This window comes from Antrostomus carolinensis, unplaced genomic scaffold (genome assembly GCF_000700745.2).
Source record: "Antrostomus carolinensis isolate BGI_N321 unplaced genomic scaffold, ASM70074v2 scaffold11411, whole genome shotgun sequence".
Lineage (NCBI taxonomy): Eukaryota > Metazoa > Chordata > Aves > Caprimulgiformes > Caprimulgidae > Antrostomus > Antrostomus carolinensis.
The window spans coordinates 7,279-33,241 of NW_010292059.1; the positions used below are offsets into that span (position 1 = coordinate 7,279).

The 25,963-nt window shown below is 34.5% G+C and overlaps 1 protein-coding gene across 1 annotated transcript; it reads left to right on the forward strand.

Annotated features, from left to right (window-relative positions):
• Window positions 1–25,381, forward strand: U2SURP (U2 snRNP associated SURP domain containing; the record flags this gene model as incomplete). Its single annotated transcript, XM_010176817.2, has 22 exons — window positions 1–48; window positions 3,262–3,360; window positions 4,496–4,610; window positions 5,001–5,134; window positions 7,105–7,172; window positions 9,079–9,173; window positions 9,257–9,292; window positions 9,388–9,470; window positions 9,952–10,117; window positions 11,189–11,400; window positions 12,342–12,385; window positions 15,607–15,711; window positions 16,932–16,998; window positions 17,087–17,250; window positions 18,379–18,541; window positions 19,064–19,143; window positions 20,045–20,132; window positions 21,381–21,503; window positions 22,717–22,873; window positions 23,260–23,355; window positions 23,943–24,009; window positions 25,016–25,381. Coding segments are annotated over 22 exons (2,544 nt in total), but the record flags the coding sequence as incomplete, so codon positions are not given.
• Window positions 25,382–25,963: the final 582 nt, after the last annotated feature.

The window sequence follows — 25,963 nt, forward strand, 5'->3', positions numbered from 1 at the left end:
GTCAGACCACCAGATGCAGTACACACCACTGGATCTGCAGATACCCATGTAAGTCCAAAATGTTTAAAAACAACAACAAAAAACCCCCCCCCAAAAAAATAAAACCAAACCCACAAACTCAAAATAGGCCTGTTCTCTAAAGAAAACTACTTTCTGCGGGCAGACTCTGCTGCATTGGGTATCTAGTCTTGTAGGTGTTTGCAAATGAACCCTTGATTTTCGTGTTTAAAAATATTCCTTGAAACTTTCAAACAGCTGCTACTGCAGGCAGCTCAGCTGCGTGACACTGCATTCATCATAGATACTTGACCAGGAAGAAGCTGTAAGGACTCTTTTTTTTCTCTTATACTGAGGAATAGTTCAAAATACAAGGTGATTAATTGTGAGAGTCGCTGTATATTAAAGTGTCTCTTTGTATACAGTTGGCTTCTCACAATGAGATGGTGTGGCCCTAAGCAACAGGTAAGAGAATAATTACCTGGGTGGTTTTTTCCCCACTGAAGAGACCTTCGCCCGGTCTCTGTTGCTTGAAGGCCTAGCTATTTCTGAGCTAAAATGAAAACAGGCAGCAAGAGCCAAACAGAGCATTAATACCAGACAATTCATTCTGTGGTTTGGATTTTCTTCCAAGATTTCAATTTGATTTTGTATATGAAAAAGTCAATTACCAGCTGTTAAATTGCTTGTAAGATGGCATTATTCAAGTTGTGATAGCAGATACTTTTCATAAAGAAGTAGATCCTTTTATTGATTTGCTTTACTTGCTGCAATTTGAAAAATTATTCTGACATGTCTTTTGAATATGTTGTGTTGTCCATGGAACTGTGACTTCAATACTTTGTGCCTTTTTACAGTCACAGCAACGTTCCATTTGATGGGAGTTTGCTTTCATACAGTGATTTGATTACTCAACTAGAAGCTTTCTCTTTGCTTTCATCATTTCCTTTACTCTTTTCACTGTATTCCATTTTTTGAAGGAGGAAGGCCTTCAAGTTTTATGTAGCTCTGTTATTAGGAATTTTATGAAGCTGCATATGGTTAATAATAATGTTATAATTGTGTACTGGAATGTAACTAGCAGCATAAATTCATTCAATCCTATTAACTTTATATTGCTCCAGCCACTTTGAAGGGGTGTGATTTTGTTGGCGGTGGTTTTCATTTTTTAAAAATTTTTTTTCCTGAGACCCTTTCTAAACTGAGGGTATCTTAGTGCCAGGACTCTTGTTATCTTACTACTGCTTCCCTTATGTCACTAGAACATGTATTCATGTGACTGATCTGCAGGTATCCTGTAACATTACTGTGAGAGATTATTTCCTGATGACAGGATAAGCCCTGGGTAGGAGTGTGGTATTCATTTTGTCTGCGTTGCTGTGCCATAGCAACATGCCCATGGTTTGCTAAGATTGTGTATTGTTTGTCATACTGAAATATAAACTGTATTTCAGACAGCAGGAAAACTGGATTTTATTAACTTTAAAAACACACATATGCATAGAAAGCTCCCCATAAATGTGTCACAGGAGCTCATGTTGACAAACATAGAGTCATAAACCAGAGAACTCCACAGACAATGCTGCATTCATTTGTAACTGAAATTTTCCTTTCAATGATGAAGTAGGGAATATTTGGGGACCTTATTAATGTTTATAAATATCTAAAGGGTGGGTGTCAAGAGGATGGGGCCAGACTCTTTTCAGTGGTTGCCAGCGATAGGACAAGGGGCAATGGGGGCAAGCTGGAACACAAGAGGTTCCTCTTAAACATGAGGAGAAACTTTACAGTGAGGGTGACAGAGCACTGGAACAGGCTGCCCAGAGAGGTTGTGGAGTCTCCTTCTCTGGAAATGTTCAAAACTCTTCTGGATGTGATTCTGTGCAACCTGCTTTTAGGTGAACCTGCTTTGGCAGGGGGGTTGGACTAGATGGTCTCCTGAGGTCCCTTCCAACCCCTACCGTTCTGTGATCCTGTGAGTTTTTCAAAAAAGTACGAGCTATTTTGGTCATACACTTGGCACAGATCTAAGAGGTTCTTGCAATACTAAGCAATGATTATAAACTGAAGGTATTTCAAACAGTTGTTTTTCACAGTGCTTTTTTGTATGTAAAATTCTGAATAGGAAGCTGGTACTAGAAATAAAAGCATTTACAAATAAAATTATTTCTAGAGGAAACTCTGCAGTTTCATCTGAAGTTTTTTAATAACATGACAGTTAAGTTGCTTACCTTATTTGTCTTGATTTTTTATTAAATTAGTTGTTTTTTTCCTGTTTTTTTTAAAGAACTGTCATTGCAAAAGTGGTAGTTTTAAGCGTTACTGTGCACTGCATAAGACCTTCCAAAATGTTTTGAAGATAAAGGCTAATGGCTTGTGTTTAGGTCTTCTGGGGCTTTTTTTCTTGTTCTTGTGCTAATTCTTTATGAATTACTGTGCTAAACTAGAAGTTTCCAGAGAAGTTTCTTTTCTCTCCTTTCCTTCCCCTTGTCCATGTCTTTTGAACATGGTCTTCATCCTGTTGTCTTTCCTCTCTCAAGGCTTCACTGTTAACTACCTAAATCGAATCTTAACAATTCTAGTTCCATACTCTCCAGAAACGACTGTTACATGAAGTCCTTCCTTCGTCAGATTTTCAAGAAGGGACGAATGGAGGTTAGATTACCTAAAATAGAAACAATCTAGGAGCTAAATGTGAGGTCTTTTGTTTTATTTAACTAGGAGCTGAAAACGTCAAGAATTCATTTTCTTCTTCAAACAAAAATATTACGTTTAATCTTGAAATGCAACTGAAATTTAGCATCCATTTTGTTCTTCAGTTACACCTGTTCAACTTTGTGCAAACATTCTTCTGGTCAAAATAGACAGAAAAGCTTTAAGAACATCCCCCGCCCCCGGAAATTGCAATGATCAAAAAGGGACTGTAGGGCAAAGCATGTATTTCTAAAGGCTTAGAAACTATATTGCATAGTGGTACAGGCTCTTGCAGAAAATGCCTTTCAGATTTCAGCTTTGTTTGAGTGGTGTAATAAAAGCTTTCTCATTAACCAAAGATGGTTTGTTTTCAAAAAAACATAGGTTTAAATTTTGTGGTTGTATTAGATAGTGGCAAGTTCAGAGAGAAGTACAGGAAGCCTTTTCTGTGTTTTATTTAGGTTAAGTCACTTCAGGTAGAAAGTCTCTGGTCTAGATCAAGCTAAAGAGTAACATTATTTTATTTGTTTTGTAAACAGTTTAATGTTAGTTTTCTTACTCCTTTTGCAGCCTTTAATGGAAAGCAAACTTAAAGCATTCAGTATTGGCAAAATGAGTGCTGCCAAAAGGACTCTGAGCAAGAAGGAGCAAGAAGAATTAAAAAAGAAGGTAATGGTATTCAATGAAAATTGTATTTTGCATGCAGAACTGAAATAAGTTTGTTTTTAGATTAGAACCAACTTTATCACCAAGTTTCTTTATTTTGGTAATTGTACCTTTCTAAGAACAAAAGTGAATTGTATTTTACATGTTTAATTTGTTCTTGGCATCCGTGGCGATAAGATAGAGAGAGATGCTTGCTTCTCTCTCCTTCTGTGTGAGAAATCAAGTTCTTTGGCTTCCTAAAATACTGAATCAGTCAGTAATACAACAATCAATAGATTGGTGTGTTACTGATTGATTACAATCAATAGATTGTTGTATTGCTCAAAATGAAGACAACTGTCACCTAGGTTATCCACTGTTCTCTGTTTGCTCTCTATCATTGGATTTCAGTAATTAGAAAGAGTACCTGTCCTCTCTGAAACTGTTTCAGTACGCATCCTTATTCTGTAAAATGTACTTTTGTCTCAAGACTTATTTTGGAATTAATAAAAACATCAGATTTTGATCCTGAATTTTAGGATGCTCAGGAGTGTCCAAATTTTAGGAAATATGTAGCTTACAGTTGGTAAAGTGGAAGTTTTGACACAGCTCTTACTGTATTTCAGTGGGATATCTCCTGCTAGGTCGTTGGAAATAGTGACCTAAAGAAATGTGGTAGTGCTAAATTTAGTGTCTCACTCAACTTTATTAAGTCATTGAATTAACTTCTTTTCTGGGAAATGCATAAAGGTGATCCTGTTGTTAATCTCCTTTAATCACGTGGGCTGATCATAGTGAGTAGGATGGAATACGTGCTGTTCTCTGATGCTTAGGTCAGCAAAGCTCCAGTCTTATCATACAAAAGACCGGCATTATGTTTTCAATTTGGCATCTCTTGAATGTTAAATTGCAATGTAAACTCTTGGAAATGAACAGTCGTATTTGAGCATACAGGCCTGTTTTCTTTACGTATTATCTGCTGTGTTTTTCCCACATTTCTCAGAAATTTGAGTTCTGTCTAAAATTGAAACTCATTTGATGTAGTTTGTAGCATGAACTCTAGAAAATAAAAAGGAATGTCACATAGCTGATTTAAGAATAGCTGTCTAGTGAAGGTTGTTCTGTGATGATAGTAAATAGATTAACATTTGCTATGTAGGAGGATGAGAAGGCTGCTGCAGAAATTTATGAAGAATTCCTTGCTGCCTTTGAAGGAAGCGATGGTAATAAAGTGAAAACATTTGTAAGAGGAGGAATCGTTAATGCATCTAAAGGTATAGCTAATATTTTTTGGGGGGTGGTGAATAATTGGGCTTTGAATAAAGAGGAAGATTGGCTTTGAATTGCATTTTAAAATTAATATGTTAACATTAGAAACAGCAAAGGAAATGATGCTAAAATCTGCTTTGTGCTTTGACTCATTAGGTGGGTAGATAGTGGCATGGTTTGTCTTTTAAGCTCTGTTTTAAAATGCTTAATCTTTGTCCTTTTTCTTCATATTAAAAGATGTTATAATACAAACTTTCTGTAATTATACCTTTTTAAAATGAAATAATGTAGTGAATTGAATGAACAAGACTAAAACCGAACAGCGTTATTTCTAATGAACAGCATTGTGCAGCATTAGTTAGTACAATTTGTTTTTAATTTGCCTTTAATTTCAGAGGAGCATGAAACGGATGAAAAACGGGGTAAAATCTATAAGCCTTCATCACGATTTTCAGATCAAAAAAATCAGCCAAGCCAGCCATCTAATGAGAAGCCTCCATCCCTCTTAATGATAGAAACCAAAAAGCCTGTAAGTTTCCTATTTTAATATTTACCCCATACTTTGGAAGTACTTAGAAGTGCCTAGGAAAAGGTCTGTGTGATCTTGCAGAGTAGTTTTATCTGCATTTATCATATATCACAAAAGAAGGTGGACATTTTGATTTGGTTAGTCCCATAACAGATGGGATTATGAAATGCAGAGGTCCAGTAGCGCTGTATCCAGCACGATGGAGCTAGTACTGCACTTTGATTTGGCTGCTGTGTTTTTACTGTGTTCCTGCTAATTGAGACACATTTCTCATGAGTACAGATTTAGTGACTGTTGCAAAATAACAGTATCTCTAATTCTTCAGTCCTGAGAATTTGTGAGGTTTTGTTGCTGCCATCTGTTTTTAGCATGCTATAACTTAAAAAAAAAAAAGAGAGAGAGAGACTGACCTTTGCACTGATCAGAGTTCTTCTTGGCGAGGCTTTTTTTTTTTTTTTTTTTTTTTTTTTGGTAGTAACGTTTGAGAAATCCCTTTAGCTCTTTGAGTTGTACCAAATAAGTTGTAAAACAGACATTTTTGAAGCTGAACACCTTGTATTTAATTAATTTTGACTTCTGCATGGTTCTATACTTTTTTTTTTTGTTCTTAAACTGAGATTTCATCGTAAAAAGTAATGGAATTATTTTGAACAAACTTAGTCTTCAAGTCAAGTGAAGATAGTTACGTATGATTACTGTTACTACTGTATATGTGTAATGTGTAATCAATGTCTTGGATGTCTTTAAAAAGTCTTTCAATAGAGCTTATTATAATTTTTAAGCTTAAATGAAACGTATATGATACTGCCTCATAGGGTGGGAAATGAGAAGTAATGTGATAATTGTGGGTCATCCCATCCTAGCATCCCTCCAGCTTTAAACAAAACTCAAATTTAGACTAGTGGGGTAATACTGGATGGCAGTTTTGATTTTCATTGTTTGTAAATCTCTACAGTTACAGAAATTAATTGTAGCAGTTTTTATTATGCTGAGCAGTGTTTTATCACATGCAAGTGTTTGTGCTGTAACAATATTACTGTTTTTCAAATTTGTCATAAATACTTATCAAGTAATGCAATCAGTTTACTCACTTGCCCTGTCCAATGGTGATTGAAGATAATGAGGTAAAAATGATTTTATTTATTTGGCAGACCCTCCCCAAAAACAAAAACAAACAAACAACTTTGCCTGGGGTGAGTAGGAAGTCCAGTTTTTCCAAAGCTGTAGTGTGTAACACAATAAATATTTTGTATGTCTGCCTATTGGAAACGTTTTCATTTAAATTCGGTTATATAAAAGCAATGTTGTCGAAGATAAACACATCAGTCAGTTAAGGTGCATATATTACAGTAAAAAAAAAAAGTAATATTGCAATATCCATATTCTTTGTCATTCAAGAGTGTTTTTCGTGAGGAACTACTTAGAGTAACTGTTTTCTGCAGACCTGTATTTATATTTGAATGGAAGCAAGAGAAGGAAATTCTTTTCACATAGAATGTTTGTCTGTGGATAAAATAATTGAATATATAGAATATATATATATGTAAAATAATTTACATATATATGTCCACATATATATCAATTTAATTAGAGCATGACAGTTTGCTAGGGGTGTAGTCAGCTTCTAAGTGGAACAAACTGACAAAATACATCACAGATATTTTAAATTTGTATGTTGTAGAGAAGAGTGTTTGGTCGAATGTGCTGCATTGTAACAAAGTTTAGTTTAAGCTATCCTTAATTTTATATTTTCTAGCTTTGTGTTTGATAGTGCTCAGTCTTAATGTTTTCAAGTCTGTGGTTTTTGGTTTTTTGTTTGTTTATTTTTCCCTCTCCTGTAGTTTACTTGTTTTGAAAGCTGTGGGTAAAATATGCATGGAAATTATCTAAAATTTTGTTATATACATGTAATTTTTGGTTTTGTTTCATTATATCTTCTGAAATGTTGTCTGATATATCTTTAATTTTAGCCTTTGAAGAAAGGAGAGAAGGAAAAGAAAAAGAGTAATTTGGAACTTTTTAAAGAAGAATTAAAGCAGTAAGTTTGATTGTTTTTTACTGTAAATAAAGATGATGCAAGGTTTTTACCTTGTTTTCACAGGCAATATTTAGAATCATTCTTGTTAAGCTGTTACCCAAAGTAGGTTTTTGTTTTGTTTTTTCCCCAAATGCTTGTGCAATGGTATGACTTAATTAACAGTGGCAATGAAAATTAAATGGAGTATGAACCCATGCTGGTAGATGCTCAGTATATGTGTCTGTGATTTGTCTGGATAATCAGTTGCCATCTAATTAGTTTTGTGGTTTTCCTTAGTACTTCTGCCCTTTCTTGTGCTGATTGGTGATAGGAAGCGTTTACCACTGTTACTGAAAGGCTTCTATTTTGAAATCTAGCATCAACCATGGGCTATAAAGTCATTGAAAAACAAACCAAAGAAGCCCAGTATGCTGGCTTAAATCTTTGTCTGTTGCAATGAATGGATTTTCTTTGGATGGTTTGATTGTGACCTTTGAAACAGTTTGGTACTGCCTTCCTAAGCAGGAGAATATTTAGAGTAATTTAAAAAAATAATTATGTGTAAATGTATAAAGTATTTCAGAGATCCCAGTAAGTGTGTGACTTGCTGTTTCCAAAGCTACCTAAGGTGATTTTTGGATCAGTTAGGTGTGAATAGAAGCTTTGATGATTAAATCAACCAGCCATTTACCAGGATGAAAAATGTAAACCTAGGTTTGTTCCTTTGACAGCTGCTGTCAGTATGTTACTTACAAATGGAACTTGGGTTGCAATTCCGTTACAAATGAGCAAGTGTGAGCCTGTAAATGAGAATGGTTGTTAACGTGGCCTCGTGTATTGTTAAAGTTAGTGAATATACAGCAGGACAAGTGGGTACTGTAATGGACGAGGATGTTCAGATTTTTGGTGTTGACTTTTCTCTTGATGGGCGTGTGGCAAAGAGGTTGGCAGCAACTTGAAATATGTATCAGACTCGGGAAGAATAGGAACTTTTGTCAGTGTCTCTAAAACTATATCCAGAGGAATTGTAGTATGAAGTTGAGCTTTTCTATTAATGTAGAAATAAGAATTATAATTAAAGTTGAGAGATGTACTTCAACTTGCATGATTTAAAAAACAAGCTCAATAATGCTTCAAAAAGCAGATTCTTTCACTTTTGAATGTGTAATGCAACAGAAGAGCCACATATGCATTGAGTGTAACTGAGTGCCATGTATTTGTCCTGATGTTAGAACTGGAAAACAAAATAATCCGTATCCATTAGAACACAGTAGCTACTGCGTTGTAAATCCAAAAATGGCTCTTGTGACTAGTGTCTGAACTTCACTGCTATATGTTCATTAGTTGATGTAAATGAGTTAACAGCTTTGTATTCCTGGTACACAATATCTTCATACAAAGATTTAAGGCCAGACTGCAAAGAACCAAATAATTACTTGCATGAGTACTATCCTCCAAGGTATAAACTGACTGAGGTCCTGTATGTTCTGGAAATGGTCATATGGGGGGTGTCTGTCACCCTGCAAGGTGACAGCCCACATGAATAAGGCTTAGAAAAGGTAGGAGGAGAAATGGACACTAAGGAGTTGTGTGCATCATGAAAAGTCATCTGAACAGTCAGTGGATCTCTGGCAGTTGCATGTGGAATCTGTGTCACTTTTTCAGAGCACAGTTCTTGTTTCTGGTCTTAAATTGCTTCTCATACCAAGTCAATTCTGCTTGAGATTAAAACAAAATATGAGTGAGAAAGCCTGCAGCTGGAATAATTCTGGTTGATTAAGAAGAAATTCAGATATACTGGCAATTTGAAATTTTCAGCAAACCCCATTGTTCAATACTAAAATTTCTTGTATTTCTGAAGTTAATTGAAAATTTAGAATAAAACCATCAAAATGGTATTGTTACTTACGTTGAACTTGTTTTGTAGAATACAAGAGGAGCGTGATGAAAGACATAAAACAAAAGGTAGATTGAGTCGTTTTGAACCGCCTCAATCGGATTCCGATGGTCAGCGTCGTTCAAGTAAGTACCTGTTAGTTTTTATATTTGTTTGGGCTACAAAATTTGTAGACTAAGTTATATATGTTTTTCTTCTGTTTATTCAGTGGATGCTCCTTCAAGAAGAAACAGATCATCTGGTGGTAATATAGATTCTTTTCTCATTCAATATAATGTTGTTGCTTAAAGGCATAGCAAGGATTACAACTTCTTTCTGTGTTTTCTTCCATCATTGTAGTACTGGATGATTACGCACCAGGGTCACATGATGTTGGAGATCCAAGCACAACAAATTTGTATCTCGGAAACATTAATCCTCAAGTGAGTTTGGAACCAAGGAGTAAAGTGCAGTGTTGGCATTTTTGAGTCCAACTGATTTTTGTTTTCGTGGCAGTTTTCCCTTTTTTAAAATTTTAAACCATACATGTATTTTAAACTCATATACGAGGTGCAATTGATGACTGTAGAGGCAGTGTTCATTTAAATAAATGCTCTGTACATGATGCTGCAGGAGTTAAGGTTAAGACTATCGGTTACTAGATGCCAAAATATTCAGTTAAAATTCTTTTTCCATTAATATCTCCGTACAAGGCAGACTCATATATAAAAAATTTGAGTGTGCTCAGTTTAAAATGCAATTATTTAAATTACTGTTCTTACAGCAGGTCTCATTGGGGAGGTATCAGTGAAGTGTTGTTTCTCAGGGAACTCGGAAAATGAATCTTGACATTTGGACAATAATGCAAATGAGTATATTAGAAATACAGTAGCAAGATGCTAATTTTTACCTTTTTTCATATAGATGAATGAAGAGATGTTATGTCAAGAATTTGGACGCTTTGGGCCATTAGCGAGTGTTAAAATTATGTGGCCAAGAACAGACGAAGAAAGAGCAAGAGAAAGAAATTGTGGATTTGTTGCCTTTATGAACAGGAGAGATGCTGAAAGAGCATTAAAGAATTTAAATGGTAAACACATTTCTCAGTTTGGAATTGTAATTATCTTTGTAGGAATATTGAGGAGTAACTGTAAGCATATCTTCAAGTTGTTTTATCAGACTGGCGATAGATAAGCTGTAACTCCAGTCGATACCACACGGGCAGTGATTTTGGTTTACACTGACTGTTTTACTGGCAGATGAATGTTGTCAAACTATAGCATACACAACGGCTGGAAATGCTGATTGTGTTTGCTGTGATAAAGATGTAAAATTTCTGACTGTTTTGAAGGTGTGAGCAGGAGCTGATGTTTTCGTCTGTAAACAGATTGTTTTAAGAAGGAATCTATTACTTGCAGTAGTTCACCAACATTATTTTTTTGTGAATAAATTTAACTGTTGCACAATATATATTGATATAATCAATAATTGGTGATAAATATCTTGTATTCTTTTGAATGATGGCTAAATTCCTCATACTGAAGAGGTAATTGTACTATACCAGATATAATTTTGCATATGGACAATCTTGTCTCCCTTATTTGATATAAGGAAAAATATCTTACATAGTGGAGAAAGCTGTGTCCTTACAGTTCAGGAAGAACCTGAAAATCAAAAATCGGCATCCTTGAGAAAAATAGTAGAAAATGAAAGGTTGCCCTTGCATAACTTATTCAAAATGGTGCTTTACTAGGACCATTAGTAAGTAGGCTTACAATACGTAAAAGGTCTAATTACTATTCAAAAAACATTTTTAAGAATTGAAGTGCAGAAATAATATAATTTAAAAATTACTCTGTCCATTCTGATGTGCTCAGTATCAAAAGTTTTTATTTCCCCCTCCAACAATTCAAGTAATTAGGTACTGTAGTCTCCTGAGAATGTACATTGGGGAAAGATTAATAAACTATTTCGTGTAACAAGTTTTCATTTGCACATGATGTAGTCTGATAGATGTGATACACTAATCAACAACGTAAGCAAAAAGTAAACCAGGGCAGGCAAACCTACCTGCTGTACTTGGGTGGAGAAATCTTGAGCAATGCAGAACCAATTTATAACAGAATGGTAGTTTTATTTTGTTTTACTTTCACTTTTTCAGGCAAGATGATTATGTCGTTTGAAATGAAGCTAGGTTGGGGCAAAGCTGTACCTATACCACCACATCCGATATACATTCCACCTTCTATGATGGAGCACACCCTTCCTCCTCCTCCATCAGGACTGCCTTTTAATGCCCAGCCTAGGGAGAGATTGAAGAACCCTAATGCTCCGATGTTACCACCACCAAAAAACAAAGAAGATTTTGAGAAGGTAACTTACAGTACCCTGGGCCATATCTCATTGTTAAATAACTACATCTGTGACAGTATTTCAGTGGCTTCATAGTTGCATTGTTCAGGCTGACTTTGGCAGCCCTTAGTATACAAACTCACTGGCTCCCTGCTGTAGCCAAAGGGGACCTACTTAATTTCTGAAGCTCTGTTTCATGTCTGTGTTAGGGTACAGAGTATTTCGTCTTGATTTATTTTAGTGCTGCTTTAAATCTGGCTATCATTTTCCCCCTCCAGGCTCCCTGGATTTTTTTCTCCTACGTCCCCCCCATTTGTTGGCTGCCAAATTGCAGTATCTAAATTGTTTTCATTAGAGAAAATACTACATTTTAATTTGGGTAGTGTTATTTTTACAGTAGAGGAGTTGATGTGTTTTGTGTAGAAGGTAATTAATCTGGACATTGAGTAAGTATTTTATGCTACATATGGAGTCAGTTTTCAAACTTTTTTTTCTGGAATATTAGCTGATAAAAGGGTAAGTATCTTGTAATCACAAACCAACTTGATTTACATTTGTAAGAATTTGTTGATTCTTTGAATGACACTTAAATATTAGGGCTGTTTTTCATAAGACTTGGGAATAAAGTAATACCAACGTGATCCAAGTCAACTAGTCTAGACTCTTTTCATAATATTAAGAACTTGTTTCTTAATTATACTCAGCGTAGTATCTATTCAGTGCATCAATGTACATTCTGACAGGAATGTTCTGATATTTTGCAATTAGTGAACCTTTATGGTTCGCTGACACAACCATTTGCATTTTGTGTAATTGCTTAGTTATAACTTCACAGCAGTGATTGCCTGCAAAACTTGTGATAGATGTGTAGTATTTTCATTGCATATGTATATTTTTGCTTGTTACTTGTTAACAATACTCACATATTCTATGTTTATTATCTGATGTGACTTCATATACAGACTCTGTCGCAAGCCATAGTCAAAGTGGTTATCCCAACAGAAAGGTACATGTTTTTCTTTATTATTACTGATCTAAATATAGAAAATTTCCCCTTCGGAATTTTAAAGAAAAATGGTGATGTTGAGGAAAAGGTAATGGCTTGACTGAGCAATGGTTCTTTCATGACACTTGAGAGAAATGTGTATGTCTTACTATGCTTATCTTAGTAACTTTTTTTAGTGAGGATAGATTTAAGTAATTATCTTTTGCATTGAATCTGAGCGCTAGAAGTAGTTGCAGGATAATTTTGTGAGTGAACACTAGGGTGGAATAGCTTATCTTAGAGGCACTGTGTAAGTCCTGATGTAAACCTCCGAGTACTTCATAGCTTGGATGCAGCTGTCTCCAGTGTGATTCTGTGGGGTTTCTTTTTCTTTTCTTTCCTTTCCTTTCCCTCCTCCGTTTCTCTCCCCCCCGCCCTTCTTTGACTGGTACACCTTCTAACCGATTCAGTTAAAAATCAGTTTAATTTCTGTTTTGTTTTTTTTTTTTTAAATGTGCAACAGTTAATAATGTTGGTCATTGAAAAAGGTAGTTCTGTATTGCAAGGGTTTTTTAAAGTTTTGGTCCCCATCAGTGCTTCTACCCTCACATTAGTCTAGGTATACTCTTGCTCAGTTAAGCTAAAACCTTTTCCCAAACACAGGAACACAGCACTGTTTTAAAAGTAAATAAGCACAAAAGATTACCAAATTCTCTTTGACATTGGCCTTGGTGAGCAACACCAGCTGAACTGTCTGCGGCAGCGGGGGACCAGGAAAACATCATGGGATGGATTGGGAAAGTATACAGTTTTTGACCAGACATTGGTACGATCGGCTCCAATAAATGTGGTTTTATTATAACTGAAAAACTTTTTTTTGTTGGCCAACTTAAGCTAAATGACATTTTAAAATAATGCACTTAAAACTATCATCTTTTTTACTACACTGTTTTAATTGTCACAAAGTCCCTTTTTTTCTTTTTTTCTTTTTTTTTGCGTGTGTGTGGGGGGAAGAAAGAGATTTGTAAAGCTGGTTATAGTAGTATATTAACATATTTGCCATTAGATGCTCAAATGGACTAGTGTTTTTGGTGAAATTTTAGGACAGCACAATTTTTCTTGGGTAGAGACGTGAATAATTAGGGCAACCAGGAGGCGTCTTGATTTGGGAAATATATTGAGTAGTAGAACAGGTACTTGTAAAACTGTACAGTTCTTACAGAATAATTAGTTTTCAGAGAAAAATATGTTTCCATTTTATTTACTGTAACATTTTGAAAGCTCATATGATAAGAAAAGCTCAAGTTAATTGAATTGTATTTGAAAATACTTTGACTTTTTTTTTTTCCTTCCTGATGACTTTCAAAGGTGCTCATGACAACTGCTAAGACTATTACACCGTGCATCGCATTGTGCAAAAATTTTGACTGACTTTAGTGGGATAATACTTTTACCTAAACACAAGCAATTTTCTTCTGAGAAATTAACTTTCAAGTAGTCATGTCTTACATACCAAAGTGCATGTAACACCCTCTTTCAGATATGGGATGTACTGAATCATTTTTCGTACATTTGTGGTCTTTCCAAGATGTTCTTGTTCAAGCATTAGCTGCTCTTATGCAACTTCATTGTACTTGATGGAAGAACCATTAGCTGAAAACCAACTGCATGGTTCTGCAGGAAGCCAGGAAAGATCGCTTTGAACTTGCCTTAAAACACACGAGTGGTGTAATAGTGCAGAGGCTTGAAAGCTAATTGTAAATTTTTCTCTTACTGATGTTTTCAAGTACAATTCACGTAACAAGAAGAGTCTCGCTATTTAGACTTTCAGAACACTACTTTAAATAAAATGGCTACAGAATTATTGAGACTATGTCCTCTTTACTGTGTTTCTGGGGTTATAAAAAGCAGACAGGAAAATAGAGCTGTAGGTAGCTGTTTGGGTCTTTTTGTGTAGTGTTTAAGGCAAATGTAGATTTAATGCTAGCTGGTAAAAAACCAGAACATTTACTGAATTTGCAGATGGCAGGAGCAGGTTGTTATTATGTTTTTAAGCTGAATTTTTTTTGTGTCAGGACTTTGAATACTCATGGTAGAAAATAATCACCTCATTACTAAGAAGTAATAGAAAATTCTGCAGCTTTTCAATGTAACAATTTTTTAATTTTAGTAATTTAAAAAATTGCTAAAAGGAAATCTAATGAGAAACATGTACAGAACCAATATCCATTTATTACATTTAAGAAAATAAATCAAAAAATGTAAAAATCTTTTTTTTTGTTGTTGTTGTTTGCATTACATTCAAAGGACACGTGCTGTGAAGCTTTTGATATATGTAGATAATCTATATTTGAAAATTCAGGATCCTGTTTCCCAAAAACCCCAAAAGATCGGAAACTGAAGATCCCTATTCTTTATAAAGTTTATATGACTGTCTCCTGTCAGGATGCTTATAAGTGACTCTGCATTTTCAGATGTGGCTTAAAAAATGTGCACTTCACATCTACTTTTTGCCTGTCTCAGGGTGTAGTGCTGAATGAAATAAATACTTTTTTTTTTTTTTTTAAATTGTAATTTGGTTCACTTGAGTTTATGAAGGAGGAAACATTGGATGGTATGACACGAAGTGATGGACAGTTTTGTTCTATGTCAGTAGTTGAGTCTTGACCAAAAAGAGATTATCTAAATTTAATAAAACCATTGCCCTGTTTGGCATTAAGAATGCTATTTGCTTTTCCTTTCATACTTGAATAGTTTGAAAGCTGAACACAGTTTCTGTTTAGGATTCTAAAGTATGTGTGTTTACTTTTGAGCATGATACTCAGCCACTTGTTCCTCTGTAGAACTTTAGCTAACACTTTGGTCTTAGTCCTAGACAATTTAGATGAGGGCTTAGTTTTTGATAGTTAATTTTGCTTTCGTGTTCAGTTTCCCATTTTTGCGCATAAGGACTATTGAGCTTCTACTAAGCAAGAGATGGTTGTAGGCTAAGCTGTGGAAATTCAGGAAAGAGATCTCCTCTTAAATTCTTACTCCACCACTCCTAGGCATGTTTTTATTTTAGAATGCCCATGTCTATGATGCAAGGCTATAATATGTTCCATGTTACCTTATCTTTTATACAGTTTTCTTAACAATACAGCAAAATAATCTCCTGCACAGTTGTAGTGTCTTAGGTGGAGTGTAGTTTTATATAGTGTTAGGTCTGAATCAATTTTTCTTTAACTGTGTTATTGTTGTAGGAATTTGCTCGCTTTGATACATCGAATGATAGAGTTTGTGGTACGGGAAGGGCCTATGTTTGAAGCCATGATCATGAACCGCGAAATCAACAATCCAATGTTCAGGTGCTTATTACTTTGCTTCAATTTGAAATAGTGCTATTTTCACTGTTGCTAATATTTGCATTTCTGAAATACTAATAAGAGTTATTTTTACTCTGTCTGTCTTTATGTGCAGATTTACATCTTACAAATTGCACAAAAGCTTATGCTGTCTTTTTAATAAGAATGCACCTTTATTCCTAATTTACTAATTTTAGTAATTCCACATTTACTAATATGTACATATAAATAAATAAAATAGTACATACACATTACAAAATACATTTGTACATATATAAAATATATATATTAAGTAAATAAAATTACATTTAACTCCTACTTTTCTGAGGCATTTAAAGCTATCAGTGGAAGCAGTAACATACATTTTAAAAAAATAAAAATATCGCCCACAAACCGGACAGAATAACTCAATGTAAAGCCCGATATTCCTGGAGCCTAATTTCTAACTTTTGGCCAGAGATGGCAGTCATTTTTCTTTTATGTCAATGTGAATAGGATTAAACTTTAGCCAACACAATGAATTTGTCAGAATTTCCAGCTCTTGTCGTTAGTGGAATAAAAAAGGATCAATATCCAAATTTCTTGTGAAATGCAGTCTCTGAAAAACTTTTTTAGGGAAATACTCGGTGACCTTTTAAAAATATTTTATTTGCAGTAAGATTTAAGTGCTTCATTTTAATTTTTATATACAGATTGAGAAAATATGCAGGTCAAAATATCCTGGCCATTAAAAATGTGCTTTTAAAAATTTTCCTCCTGATCTTGTCAGTGTTCTGACAGACAGTTTACTGGTGGAAAACTTTGTCATTTAGTATTTGATTTGAGCAACCGAATTGTATAACTACGAGTTCCTGCACCGCTTGTGCTAAGGTTACTGTTGCTCCAATAGTGACTCTTTGCACTAATGATTCTTCTGCTTTACTGTGGGGCTGCACAGTCGTTGTTTCTGACCCTGCTTGTTCTGCTTTTAACTTCTGAAATGCTGTGCCTTTGTGGAATTCTGTGCTCTACAGATTGCATATGTGCGTGCATGGAGCGGTTGCACTTGTTCTGCACAGCTGTGCTGAAGGTGTGCGTGGTTTTAGATATCTTGAGTTCACTTGGTAGCCGAGGCAGGATTCTGAACAGGGTTTGGCTATATTTTTTTAATTACTTCCTTTGAATTTGCTTCAGTTAAATAATTTTTAATATGTTTTGTGTCTTTTCTTTGCTCTTTGGTTTAGGTTTTTATTTGAAAACCAGACTCCAGCCCATGTATATTATAGATGGAAACTCTATTCGATTCTTCAGGCAAGTAGAATTTTAGTGACAATTCATAACTTCAAGCACAGTGAAATGAAAGAACACTAAAATAAAAATATTTTCATTTTTTTTGTAGGGAGATGCCCCAACCAAGTGGAGGACAGAAGATTTCCGTATGTTCAAAAATGGATCATTTTGGAGACCGCCGCCATTGAATCCATACTTGCATGGGATGTCAGAAGAGCAAGAAACAGAAGCATTTGTGGAGGAACCTAACAAGAAGGGTGCACTTAAGGAAGAGTATGAACTTCCATCAATTTATAGTGCTGTTTTAATTACTCATCAGCTTGGTTTTGTCCTGTTGTGTTTTTGTAGTTATAATATGTCATCCCTAAAATGTTATCAGGCTTGTGATGGTATTACTTAGAAACTCTTAAACTGAGTATTTTTCAGTTAGTCTTTTTTTTTTAATGATATTTTTTGCTAAATATGTTATGCATTTGGTTAGATTTGTCATCACTGAACAATGAGTCCTTTCAATGCAATTGTTATTAACCCTTTATCGGAAGGGGATTGGGAAAATGAGAGTTTTTCCCCATTTTCTGTTCCTGTCTGGTGGTGGTGGTATATAGCACCTTTCTCAACATTGTTATGATCTCGGGAACTAAACAGTTATTATAATCTTAAACTTATTGGTGCTGTTCATCAAAAATTAAAATTGGGAGCATTTTTTAATGAGCAGGAAGCGACAGCGAATTCTTTGCTGTGAATTATAAGTGTGGTGGGGATGGCTATGGTAGTGGGAATATATACATGATTTTCTTAATTTTGCTATTATTGTTTCAACTGTGTTCTTAGCATGTGGAATTTTTTCTTGTTTTAGTCTTTTCATCGTATTTATGATGCCAGTCATGGTTCTGGAGATTTGGATACGTAATTTATTTCTTACATCTTCTTTTTGAAAGGCTCAAAAAGATACTCTTTTGAGAATGTTCTCAAAAGAAGGAGGTCAGGGAAAACCTTAAATAATTGCTTCTTACTAGCTTTCTGAATCTAATGTTTCTTATAGTGCAGCAGATATTACTTGTATGCTTTAGATTTATCCATTTTGATTTAGGCTTAAACTAAATCCAAAAGGATAATTACTTTAGTAGGGATACTGATATGCTGCAGTAGGCATTTCTCAGTTATTTTTCCTTGATTTCTGTATGTAATCAAGACTTGAGTGGGAATTTTTTTGCACTTTGTTTATCTATGCAATGTGGATGCGTATGTTCATGAGTCACTGAAAAAACTCAGCCAACAGAATATAAAAATTTAAAATTGTGTTTGTCCTAAAGATGGAAGAATCAAAAACATGATTAAATTTAAATTCCCCAAAGTACTGTTAGTTTTATATTGAAAGTATTAAAATTCCTGGTATTTCAGACAAAGGGACAAATTAGAGGAAATACTGCGTGGATTAACGCCTCGGAAGAATGATATTGGCGATGCAATGGTTTTCTGTCTAAATAATGCGGAAGCTGCTGAAGAAATTGTAGACTGCATTACAGAATCATTGTCCATTCTGAAGACGCCTCTTCCTAAGAAGGTGTGGAGATTTTGTGTGGTTCTGTATTTTGGGGGAACAGCTCACTTAACAGCGCATGCATAGAATTTACAAGTAGTACTTCATACGTTCCAGGTAGCATTGAGGTTTTGTACTAGATCGAGGGCTTGGATTTAAGTATGCTTTTTTCCTGTGGGATTTTGTTATATATTTTTATTCTTTCTGGACCTGCTTGTAAGGAACGTTCTGCCTTACTGAGAAGTTGAAAACAGCAGAATAGTCTGTTCAAACAAGGAAATAAAAATTGGAATGTCATGATCTGTCCTTTGTAGTATTGTCTAATATGTGACAGTTGCTAATACCCTGTAGCATAACATGGGGGTAGTTACCTCTTAGCATGTTTATTAACAATATGGCTGTCTTACACTTAGTTCTAATTTGATACTTCTAGATAGTTTAAATTATTTCTGTACAGTTTAAACTGTATTCTATCTGAAAAATGCATATATTTTCAAGATAATTTGAACTCTCACATTATCTTAATTTTAACATTTTTTATTGTAGATTGCAAGATTATATCTAGTGTCAGATGTGTTATACAACTCTTCAGCTAAAGTTGCCAATGCTTCCTACTATAGAAAATTGTAAGTATAATATTTTAGGTGATTGATGATTAAAAAGAAAAGAATATCCTTATATTCAGTTTTGTACATCTCTGGACACACGTGGTTGTAGAGAAATTTACACTTTTCTATGAGGATACTGTTGAAACACTGATATTTATATCTCTTTGCATGAAAATGTATAAGATGTAACATGTTGGTGCATAGGATTGCTTTGTAATGCAAAAAGAAGATTATAGATTTTTTTATTATAAGTTTTTTTTAAATTCTTTGTCAAGTTTGGAAAACTTATAAGGAGATTATGTACTTTTGATTCAAAGGAAACATGTCCAAGGGAAAGTACCCGTGTCCTGTTTAGATATTTGCTTGAGTCTACTTCCTGGAGTCTCTCTAATGTTATGGTAGCATGATGGGGAATATTCAGTGTGCTACAAAACTCTAGCAAATCATGTTTCTTGTTGCAGTGTGTCTTTGCTGTATTAGTTTATTTTTTCCATATTGAAAGAAGCTCAAGGGAAGCTAGGCAGCTGTTACTCACTGTGCTTTCAGTGAGGACCTCAATGAGTAAATCAGAGTAGAAACTTAATTAAGATTTTCTTTTTAAATGCAAATTTAATTTTGAGGCAATTCTTTCATTGTATGTAAGGTTGTAAAACTCCTTTTATCCTCCTCCAGTCCTTCCAGGCTGTATAAAGAGACTGCAGCAGATGTGAAGATCTCCCTTCACAGTTCTGTTGTTGTCCAAGGTGATTTAATATATAGTAACCATATTTGCTTTATAGTTCAGTTCATGGCTACTATAGGGGTCAGAACCTTGTGCTTTTGAAAAAGTCCTTTGTCCCAGGTATTTTCATTAATTATATATGTTCAGAAAACATATATTACAAAGTTTAACTAAAGAAATGTATATGTTTAATTCTAGTTTTGAAACAAAATTATGTCAGATATTCTCTGATCTCAATGCTACTTACCGTACAATACAAGGCCATTTACAGTCTGAAAATTTCAAGGTATGTATTTCATTGTTATTTACATGACATAGAAGTCAAATAGATGTTCCTGCACAAGAGGTTGCATACTATGATAGGTGGTTTAAACTTCAAGCTTCCTAATTAAGTTTGGTTTGTTGGGTTTTTTTAAATAAATAAGCTTTGTCTCTTGCAAAGATAGCCTTGAAATTAAAGAAGAAAAATAGCATCTAACAGCTGAAGTGTTCTGGCAGATGTATAGTTGTGGAGTTGAGAGGATATTTCTCTAGTACTTGAATTGCAAACAAGGCCTTCTAGATTTTTGATTATTTTTGGACCACCTATATTTCAATTGCAAAAATAAATTTGGGCTACTCATTGTGGAAAGAAACTACTGGACATAATAGCATAAGGGTACTTTTAGACATTTTTAGTGATAGTTAGGCTTTATTTTTTGAGCTCAGATAAGTAGTCTGACCATGGATAATTGAGAGTGATTTTTGAGGTGAAGTGCTCTGCTTCTCACCATTCTCACGCTTAGCCTAGCTTTTCCTTCTCCTGTTTTAAAGATACCTCTACAGTTCTTTTCTTCTTTTTTTCATCAGAAGCTTTAAATACAAAGCTTACAGTGTAGTTAGTTTTTGCTGTGTTAAGGTTTTTATCCTGGTTGTCCTACCTTCTCTGATCCCCATAGTTGATTCTCTGATCAATTTTGGTTATCTGCTATTTTAAATTTTTTTATTACATTATATAGTAAAGACAAGCAGTAGGAATATTTTTTTTTAAATATCTATGTCTCCAGATACATTTAACATGTCAAGCTTGAGCTGAAGCCCATAATTTCAAATATACTTCACTTCTACAAAAAAAAGAAAGTAGGAACATAATTTCAGTTCAATAATATGAATAAGCCAGTGTTAATTTTTAATTTTATTTTACAAAGGGAAAGGTATTTCTGTTGCTATTAGTAGAGACACCTGCTTCGAACATCTGAGCATAATAAAATTTACTATTGGGATAGGAACTGTGAACAGCTGAAGCTGATAATGTAACAAGGATTTAAAAGAAAAATAAAACCCAAGACAAATTTTTACAAAAGGAGTTCCTATATACGTAATTTTGTAAAATTACTAGTCTTGCCCAACATGGTATCATTATAATGTACTCCAGTATGGAACTACTTAGGAATAGCTGTCTACAGTAGTAGTTCTCTGTGGTGTATTTCCGATCACTTGAAATTTCTTAATAGAAATATATTAGCTTTTTCTTTTTTTTTTAAATTGCTTCTAGCAACGGGTAATGACGTGCTTCCGAGCATGGGAAGACTGGGCGATCTATCCAGAGCCGTTTCTGATCAAACTACAGAATATTTTCTTGGGGCTTGTAAATATCATGGAAGATAAAGAAACGGAAGTAAGTGACCTTGGTAGTGATGCTAGCAAATGGTGAGGAAAAATGTCTAAATATAAAATAGGGCTGAATAAACCTTTTTTTCCTCTGAATCTTTGGTCTTAAATACAGGTGTGAAGGATATTTTCAGATGCAAATACCGTTCAGTCTGTTCAAGCATTTGCTGCTTGTAGATTAGGTGCTGTGGTGGAGTTTGCTCTGAAACGGTTTCATAATATAAGACTAGTGTGGAATGACAGGTATTTCCTTTGTATTGGAGATACTCTGTAGTATCTGTCTGTGAATTTTGAGTAAGAATTTCAGGCATTAGTTTTAATTTCTGAATAGCTTGGCATCTGGCTACCTGAATCATCCACTTTCTTTTTGTGCGAATGTTTTGGATGTAATAGAACCATCTGAGCTTTCTTAGTTTGAGTGAAAGGTTGTGATAAATCATTTACACTGGTAATATTCTACTTTGATCATTGCTGTGTTGTATTAGAACAGCAAGTTGCTAACTTTTTAGTTATGCTACAGCATTTATCTCTGGTTATTTTAAACAAGGTATGTAGTGAGTTTTACTTATTGCATAGTGACGTATAAATTATTATTCAATATTTTGAAGCTCTGTGCTTGAAATTTCCAGAATACCATTAACACTGAGTGAATACTGATCTGTTTACAGTTACATATAAATATTATTTAAGAAAATCAAGACAGTGGACATTAATAAATGGATGTATGTTCAGGAGATGTTAATTTTGTAACTTTGTGGCAACATACCTTTCAGAAGAGTGGGAGGAAGACCTACAGTGTAATTGGAAGGTTAGATTATTTCCCTTGGCAGTAGAGCAGGGTGAACGCGCACGTATGAAGGACAGTGCCTGTACCTAACAAGTTAGAATATGTAGGTGTATTTGTCATTTATGTGTGTTCCTTAAATTTGTGTTCCTGCTAAATAGTTGATTTCTGTCAGTTGTTCTTGTCAGTCATTTCAGGTTCTCAGGGAATCTTTTGTATATAGTAAGTATAATTTATCTGACTAATTGGCTCATTTTGAGCTAAACTTCAGCTTAATAGCTCTTCTTTTGAATATAGGCATTGCAAAGTTGAGTTCCTTGGGGGTTTAGGTGTTTTTAAAGCCAATCCTTTAAAAAGAAATGAATTAATAATGGGAGAAGTAAAGAAAAGCAGTGTAGATTTGTTCTTGAAATAACTAATTATTATTTGCTTTCAGGAAATACCAGATGATCTTGATGGTGCTCCCATTGAGGAAGAGCTTGATGGTGCTCCACTAGAAGATGTGGATGGAATTCCTATTGATGCTGCTCCTATTGATGATCTGGATGGAGTCCCAATTAAATCGCTGGATGATGATCTTGATGGAGTTCCTTGTATGAAATGTTTCAACTTTACTTTCAATTTGAATCTTCAAGTTTTTATATCTTCCCCACCCCCACCCCCACCCCCAGTAGTTTTTATAAGTACAGCCAAGAATTAATATGGCATGTAGCTTCATAAAATGTTGAATTGATTAATTTCAATTTGTTCTAGGAAGAATTAGTTTAAAAACTGCTTTTAGATTATAATTGCTTCAGAGACACAGTAGTTGTCTTCTGATGTTGTGCATATCGGGTTCCAAATCCCAATTTCTTCTCTTTGCAGATAATAAAACAGTATAATGTGCTTCAGTATTTAAATAGGATTGTTATATTAGGATTTTTATGTTTGAACTGTTGAAGAGCTTTGGAAATTATTTTTCTGTGTCTTTCTTCAACAGTGGATACAGCTGAAGACTCAAAAAAGAATGAGCCTATATTTAAAGTTGCCCCTTCAAAGTGGGAAGCAGTGGATGAATCAGAACTGGAAGCTCAAGGTTAGTTTTCAAAGTATATATGAAACTAAAACACTTCCCTAAGTAAATGGAAAGCTTAATGGCACTTACCTATTTCATGATTATTTTCAGCTGATCTGTTTAAAAGTGTTGATTTCTGTAGTAATACAGTAGGATTTTCAATTGTATCTTCTTTTTTTTTTTTTTGTGTATAACTTCAGTTAAGAAAATAGTGTATTCTGCTTTTGTTATTCTACTTCAGTAACCTACCAACTGAAAATAATTTCCAGTTCATTAAGAATAGATGTTGGAAAAAAATCTGGGTATGTGGTTGGTGGTCTTTCTGAATCTTTGTTTGGAAAATAAGATTTTACAAACTGACAGATACTTGTCTGCTTTTGAAGGATTTACTGAAACATGATACAAAGTGTAAGTGAATAGTTCTGTAAATAGTAAATATTCTGATAACATGCAGTTTTGATTATTTCTATGAAATAGAAAGTCTGTATTAAGTGTTAGATACTTGTAAATTTTAACACATTGTAATTTGTATTATATCTATAAATACTAATTTTCAGATTGAGTGATAGCTTTTTCTGTTGTTACAATCATCTTACTGTCTCTTCTAGCTGTTACTACTTCTAAGTGGGAGCTTTTTGACCAACATGAAGAATCTGAGGAAGAGGAAATTCAAAAGTAAATACTTTTTCGTTCTGATGAAAACATGTTCATTTTGTGCTTCTAAGGTCGAGTGTCTTTGGAACTCCCTATGAGATATATGTATATCTCTAGGTATTGTAAGAGGAGAACAAATGAAATTTTGAAAGTAAGAAAATGAAGAAAAATCAAGATTTTAGTGCAGCATGCTTTCAGCCCCCAGAATGGGGGGTGTTTCTAACACCATAAATGACACTTCGGTAGAGTTGTTAACCATAGTCTTTAAATTCATACTGATTTGATAACTTAATGTCAAACAGTAAGAACTAAGGTAGTAGTATTTTACAGTTTGGAAATCTTGATGTCAGATATATATGATTGTATCTAAACCTCTGCCTCTTGCTTTTGAGACAAGCAGTGGATAATGTTCTGATATATGTGTCTGTGGATGCTAATAGACTCCATGCCATCTGGTGTTTTTGAGCAGTCTGTTACTTTGTTCTTTAGGCAGTTGAGAGCATCTATTAGTAATGCTTTAAATACCTTACTGTGTTGCATGCAATACTACAGCTCTCTAGTGGCCAGTCTGGGAATATAATTTTAAAAATCTGCCATGTCTCAAGTTTGTCTCCAAAAAGCAGAAGTGTAGTAAATTTTGTTCTTTTCTAAAATTTACTATATCTGAAAAGCACGATTACAGCACTTGAGGTACTGGACCAGTTTTATAGCTGAGTTAAATAGGGAGTTAGTGATTGTAAATTTCAAGAATTCTTCTGCGCTCTGTTTATACAAGAAATGTAAATTACCTGAGTAATAAAAACTAATGATTTAATTAAATGAAAATGTTAAGATATCTGTCTCACAGATGGAGACTGTTTTGTAGCTGTAGATTTTTACATAATGTAATCTTACTTATCAGATTTCAAAACTAGTAACTAATCATAGAAACTAAGTAGGAGAGCTGGTAAATTTTGTAACATAATTGTCTTAAATTGTCTTAAATATATAGCTATATATCAGTTAATTCTGTATGTTTTCTGTAAAGTCAAGAGGAAGAAAGTGAAGATGAGGAAGACACTCAGAGTTCTAAGTCAGAAGAACAACACATGTATTCTAATCCTATTAAAGAAGAAATGCCTGAATCCAAGTCATCAGTCAAATATTCAGAAATGAGTGAAGAAAAGCGTGCCAAACTCCGAGAGATAGAGGTCAGCATGTGGTGTTTTGTGCCACCCTTCTGTACTTTTCTAGTCTTCCCCCCTGAGTTCTCTACATATAAGGGAGTTATTTTTACTGAAATAATTATAGATCTATTATATGGTGGGTTTTTTAGTCCAGTGTGTTTTTATAAAGGTATGTTTGTTTACAGCCTTGCCTAGCCTTGTTTTGGCTTTCAAAATAACACAGAAAACAATGGAAAAATTGAGTCAGGGGAGAATTACTGTTGAGAAATGCTCTTCTTTAGTAGTGCCTTTTTTCAGTACCACTGGTAGCCATAGCTGCTTGGGTTCCCCTACGCTTTCCTCCTTTTGGCAAATGGAGTGACTTTTGGATGTGGCCTTAGTTCTATGCCTTTCTTGTTCTCTCTGTCTCTTGCCTTCAAATGTCTGTATTTTATTGCATTTCAGAGTAGCTCTTTTCACTGTATCAGCCATCAAACAAAGAATTAGATTCAGCTAAACCAGGTAGTCCTGGAAATGGGGCATTTTAATTGAAGACCTACATGCAATTTATAGGGTTCACTTGTTCTTTATCCCCACTCCAAGCATTGGTATAAGTATAGCTGTTAAGGTTGATGACCACAGATTCTTATGTCTTCATGCTGGCTTCTGAGCTTGTGGTTGACTGAAAAGGTAATTAAAACTTGAATTTAGCATGAGCTTTGTCTAGTGGTGAAGCCTTTCTGTCACACAGTGTCATGCAAAACAGGTTTAAAATTGCATGCGACTTTCCAGCTTGAATTCAGTATTAAAACCCATGATACATTGAATAG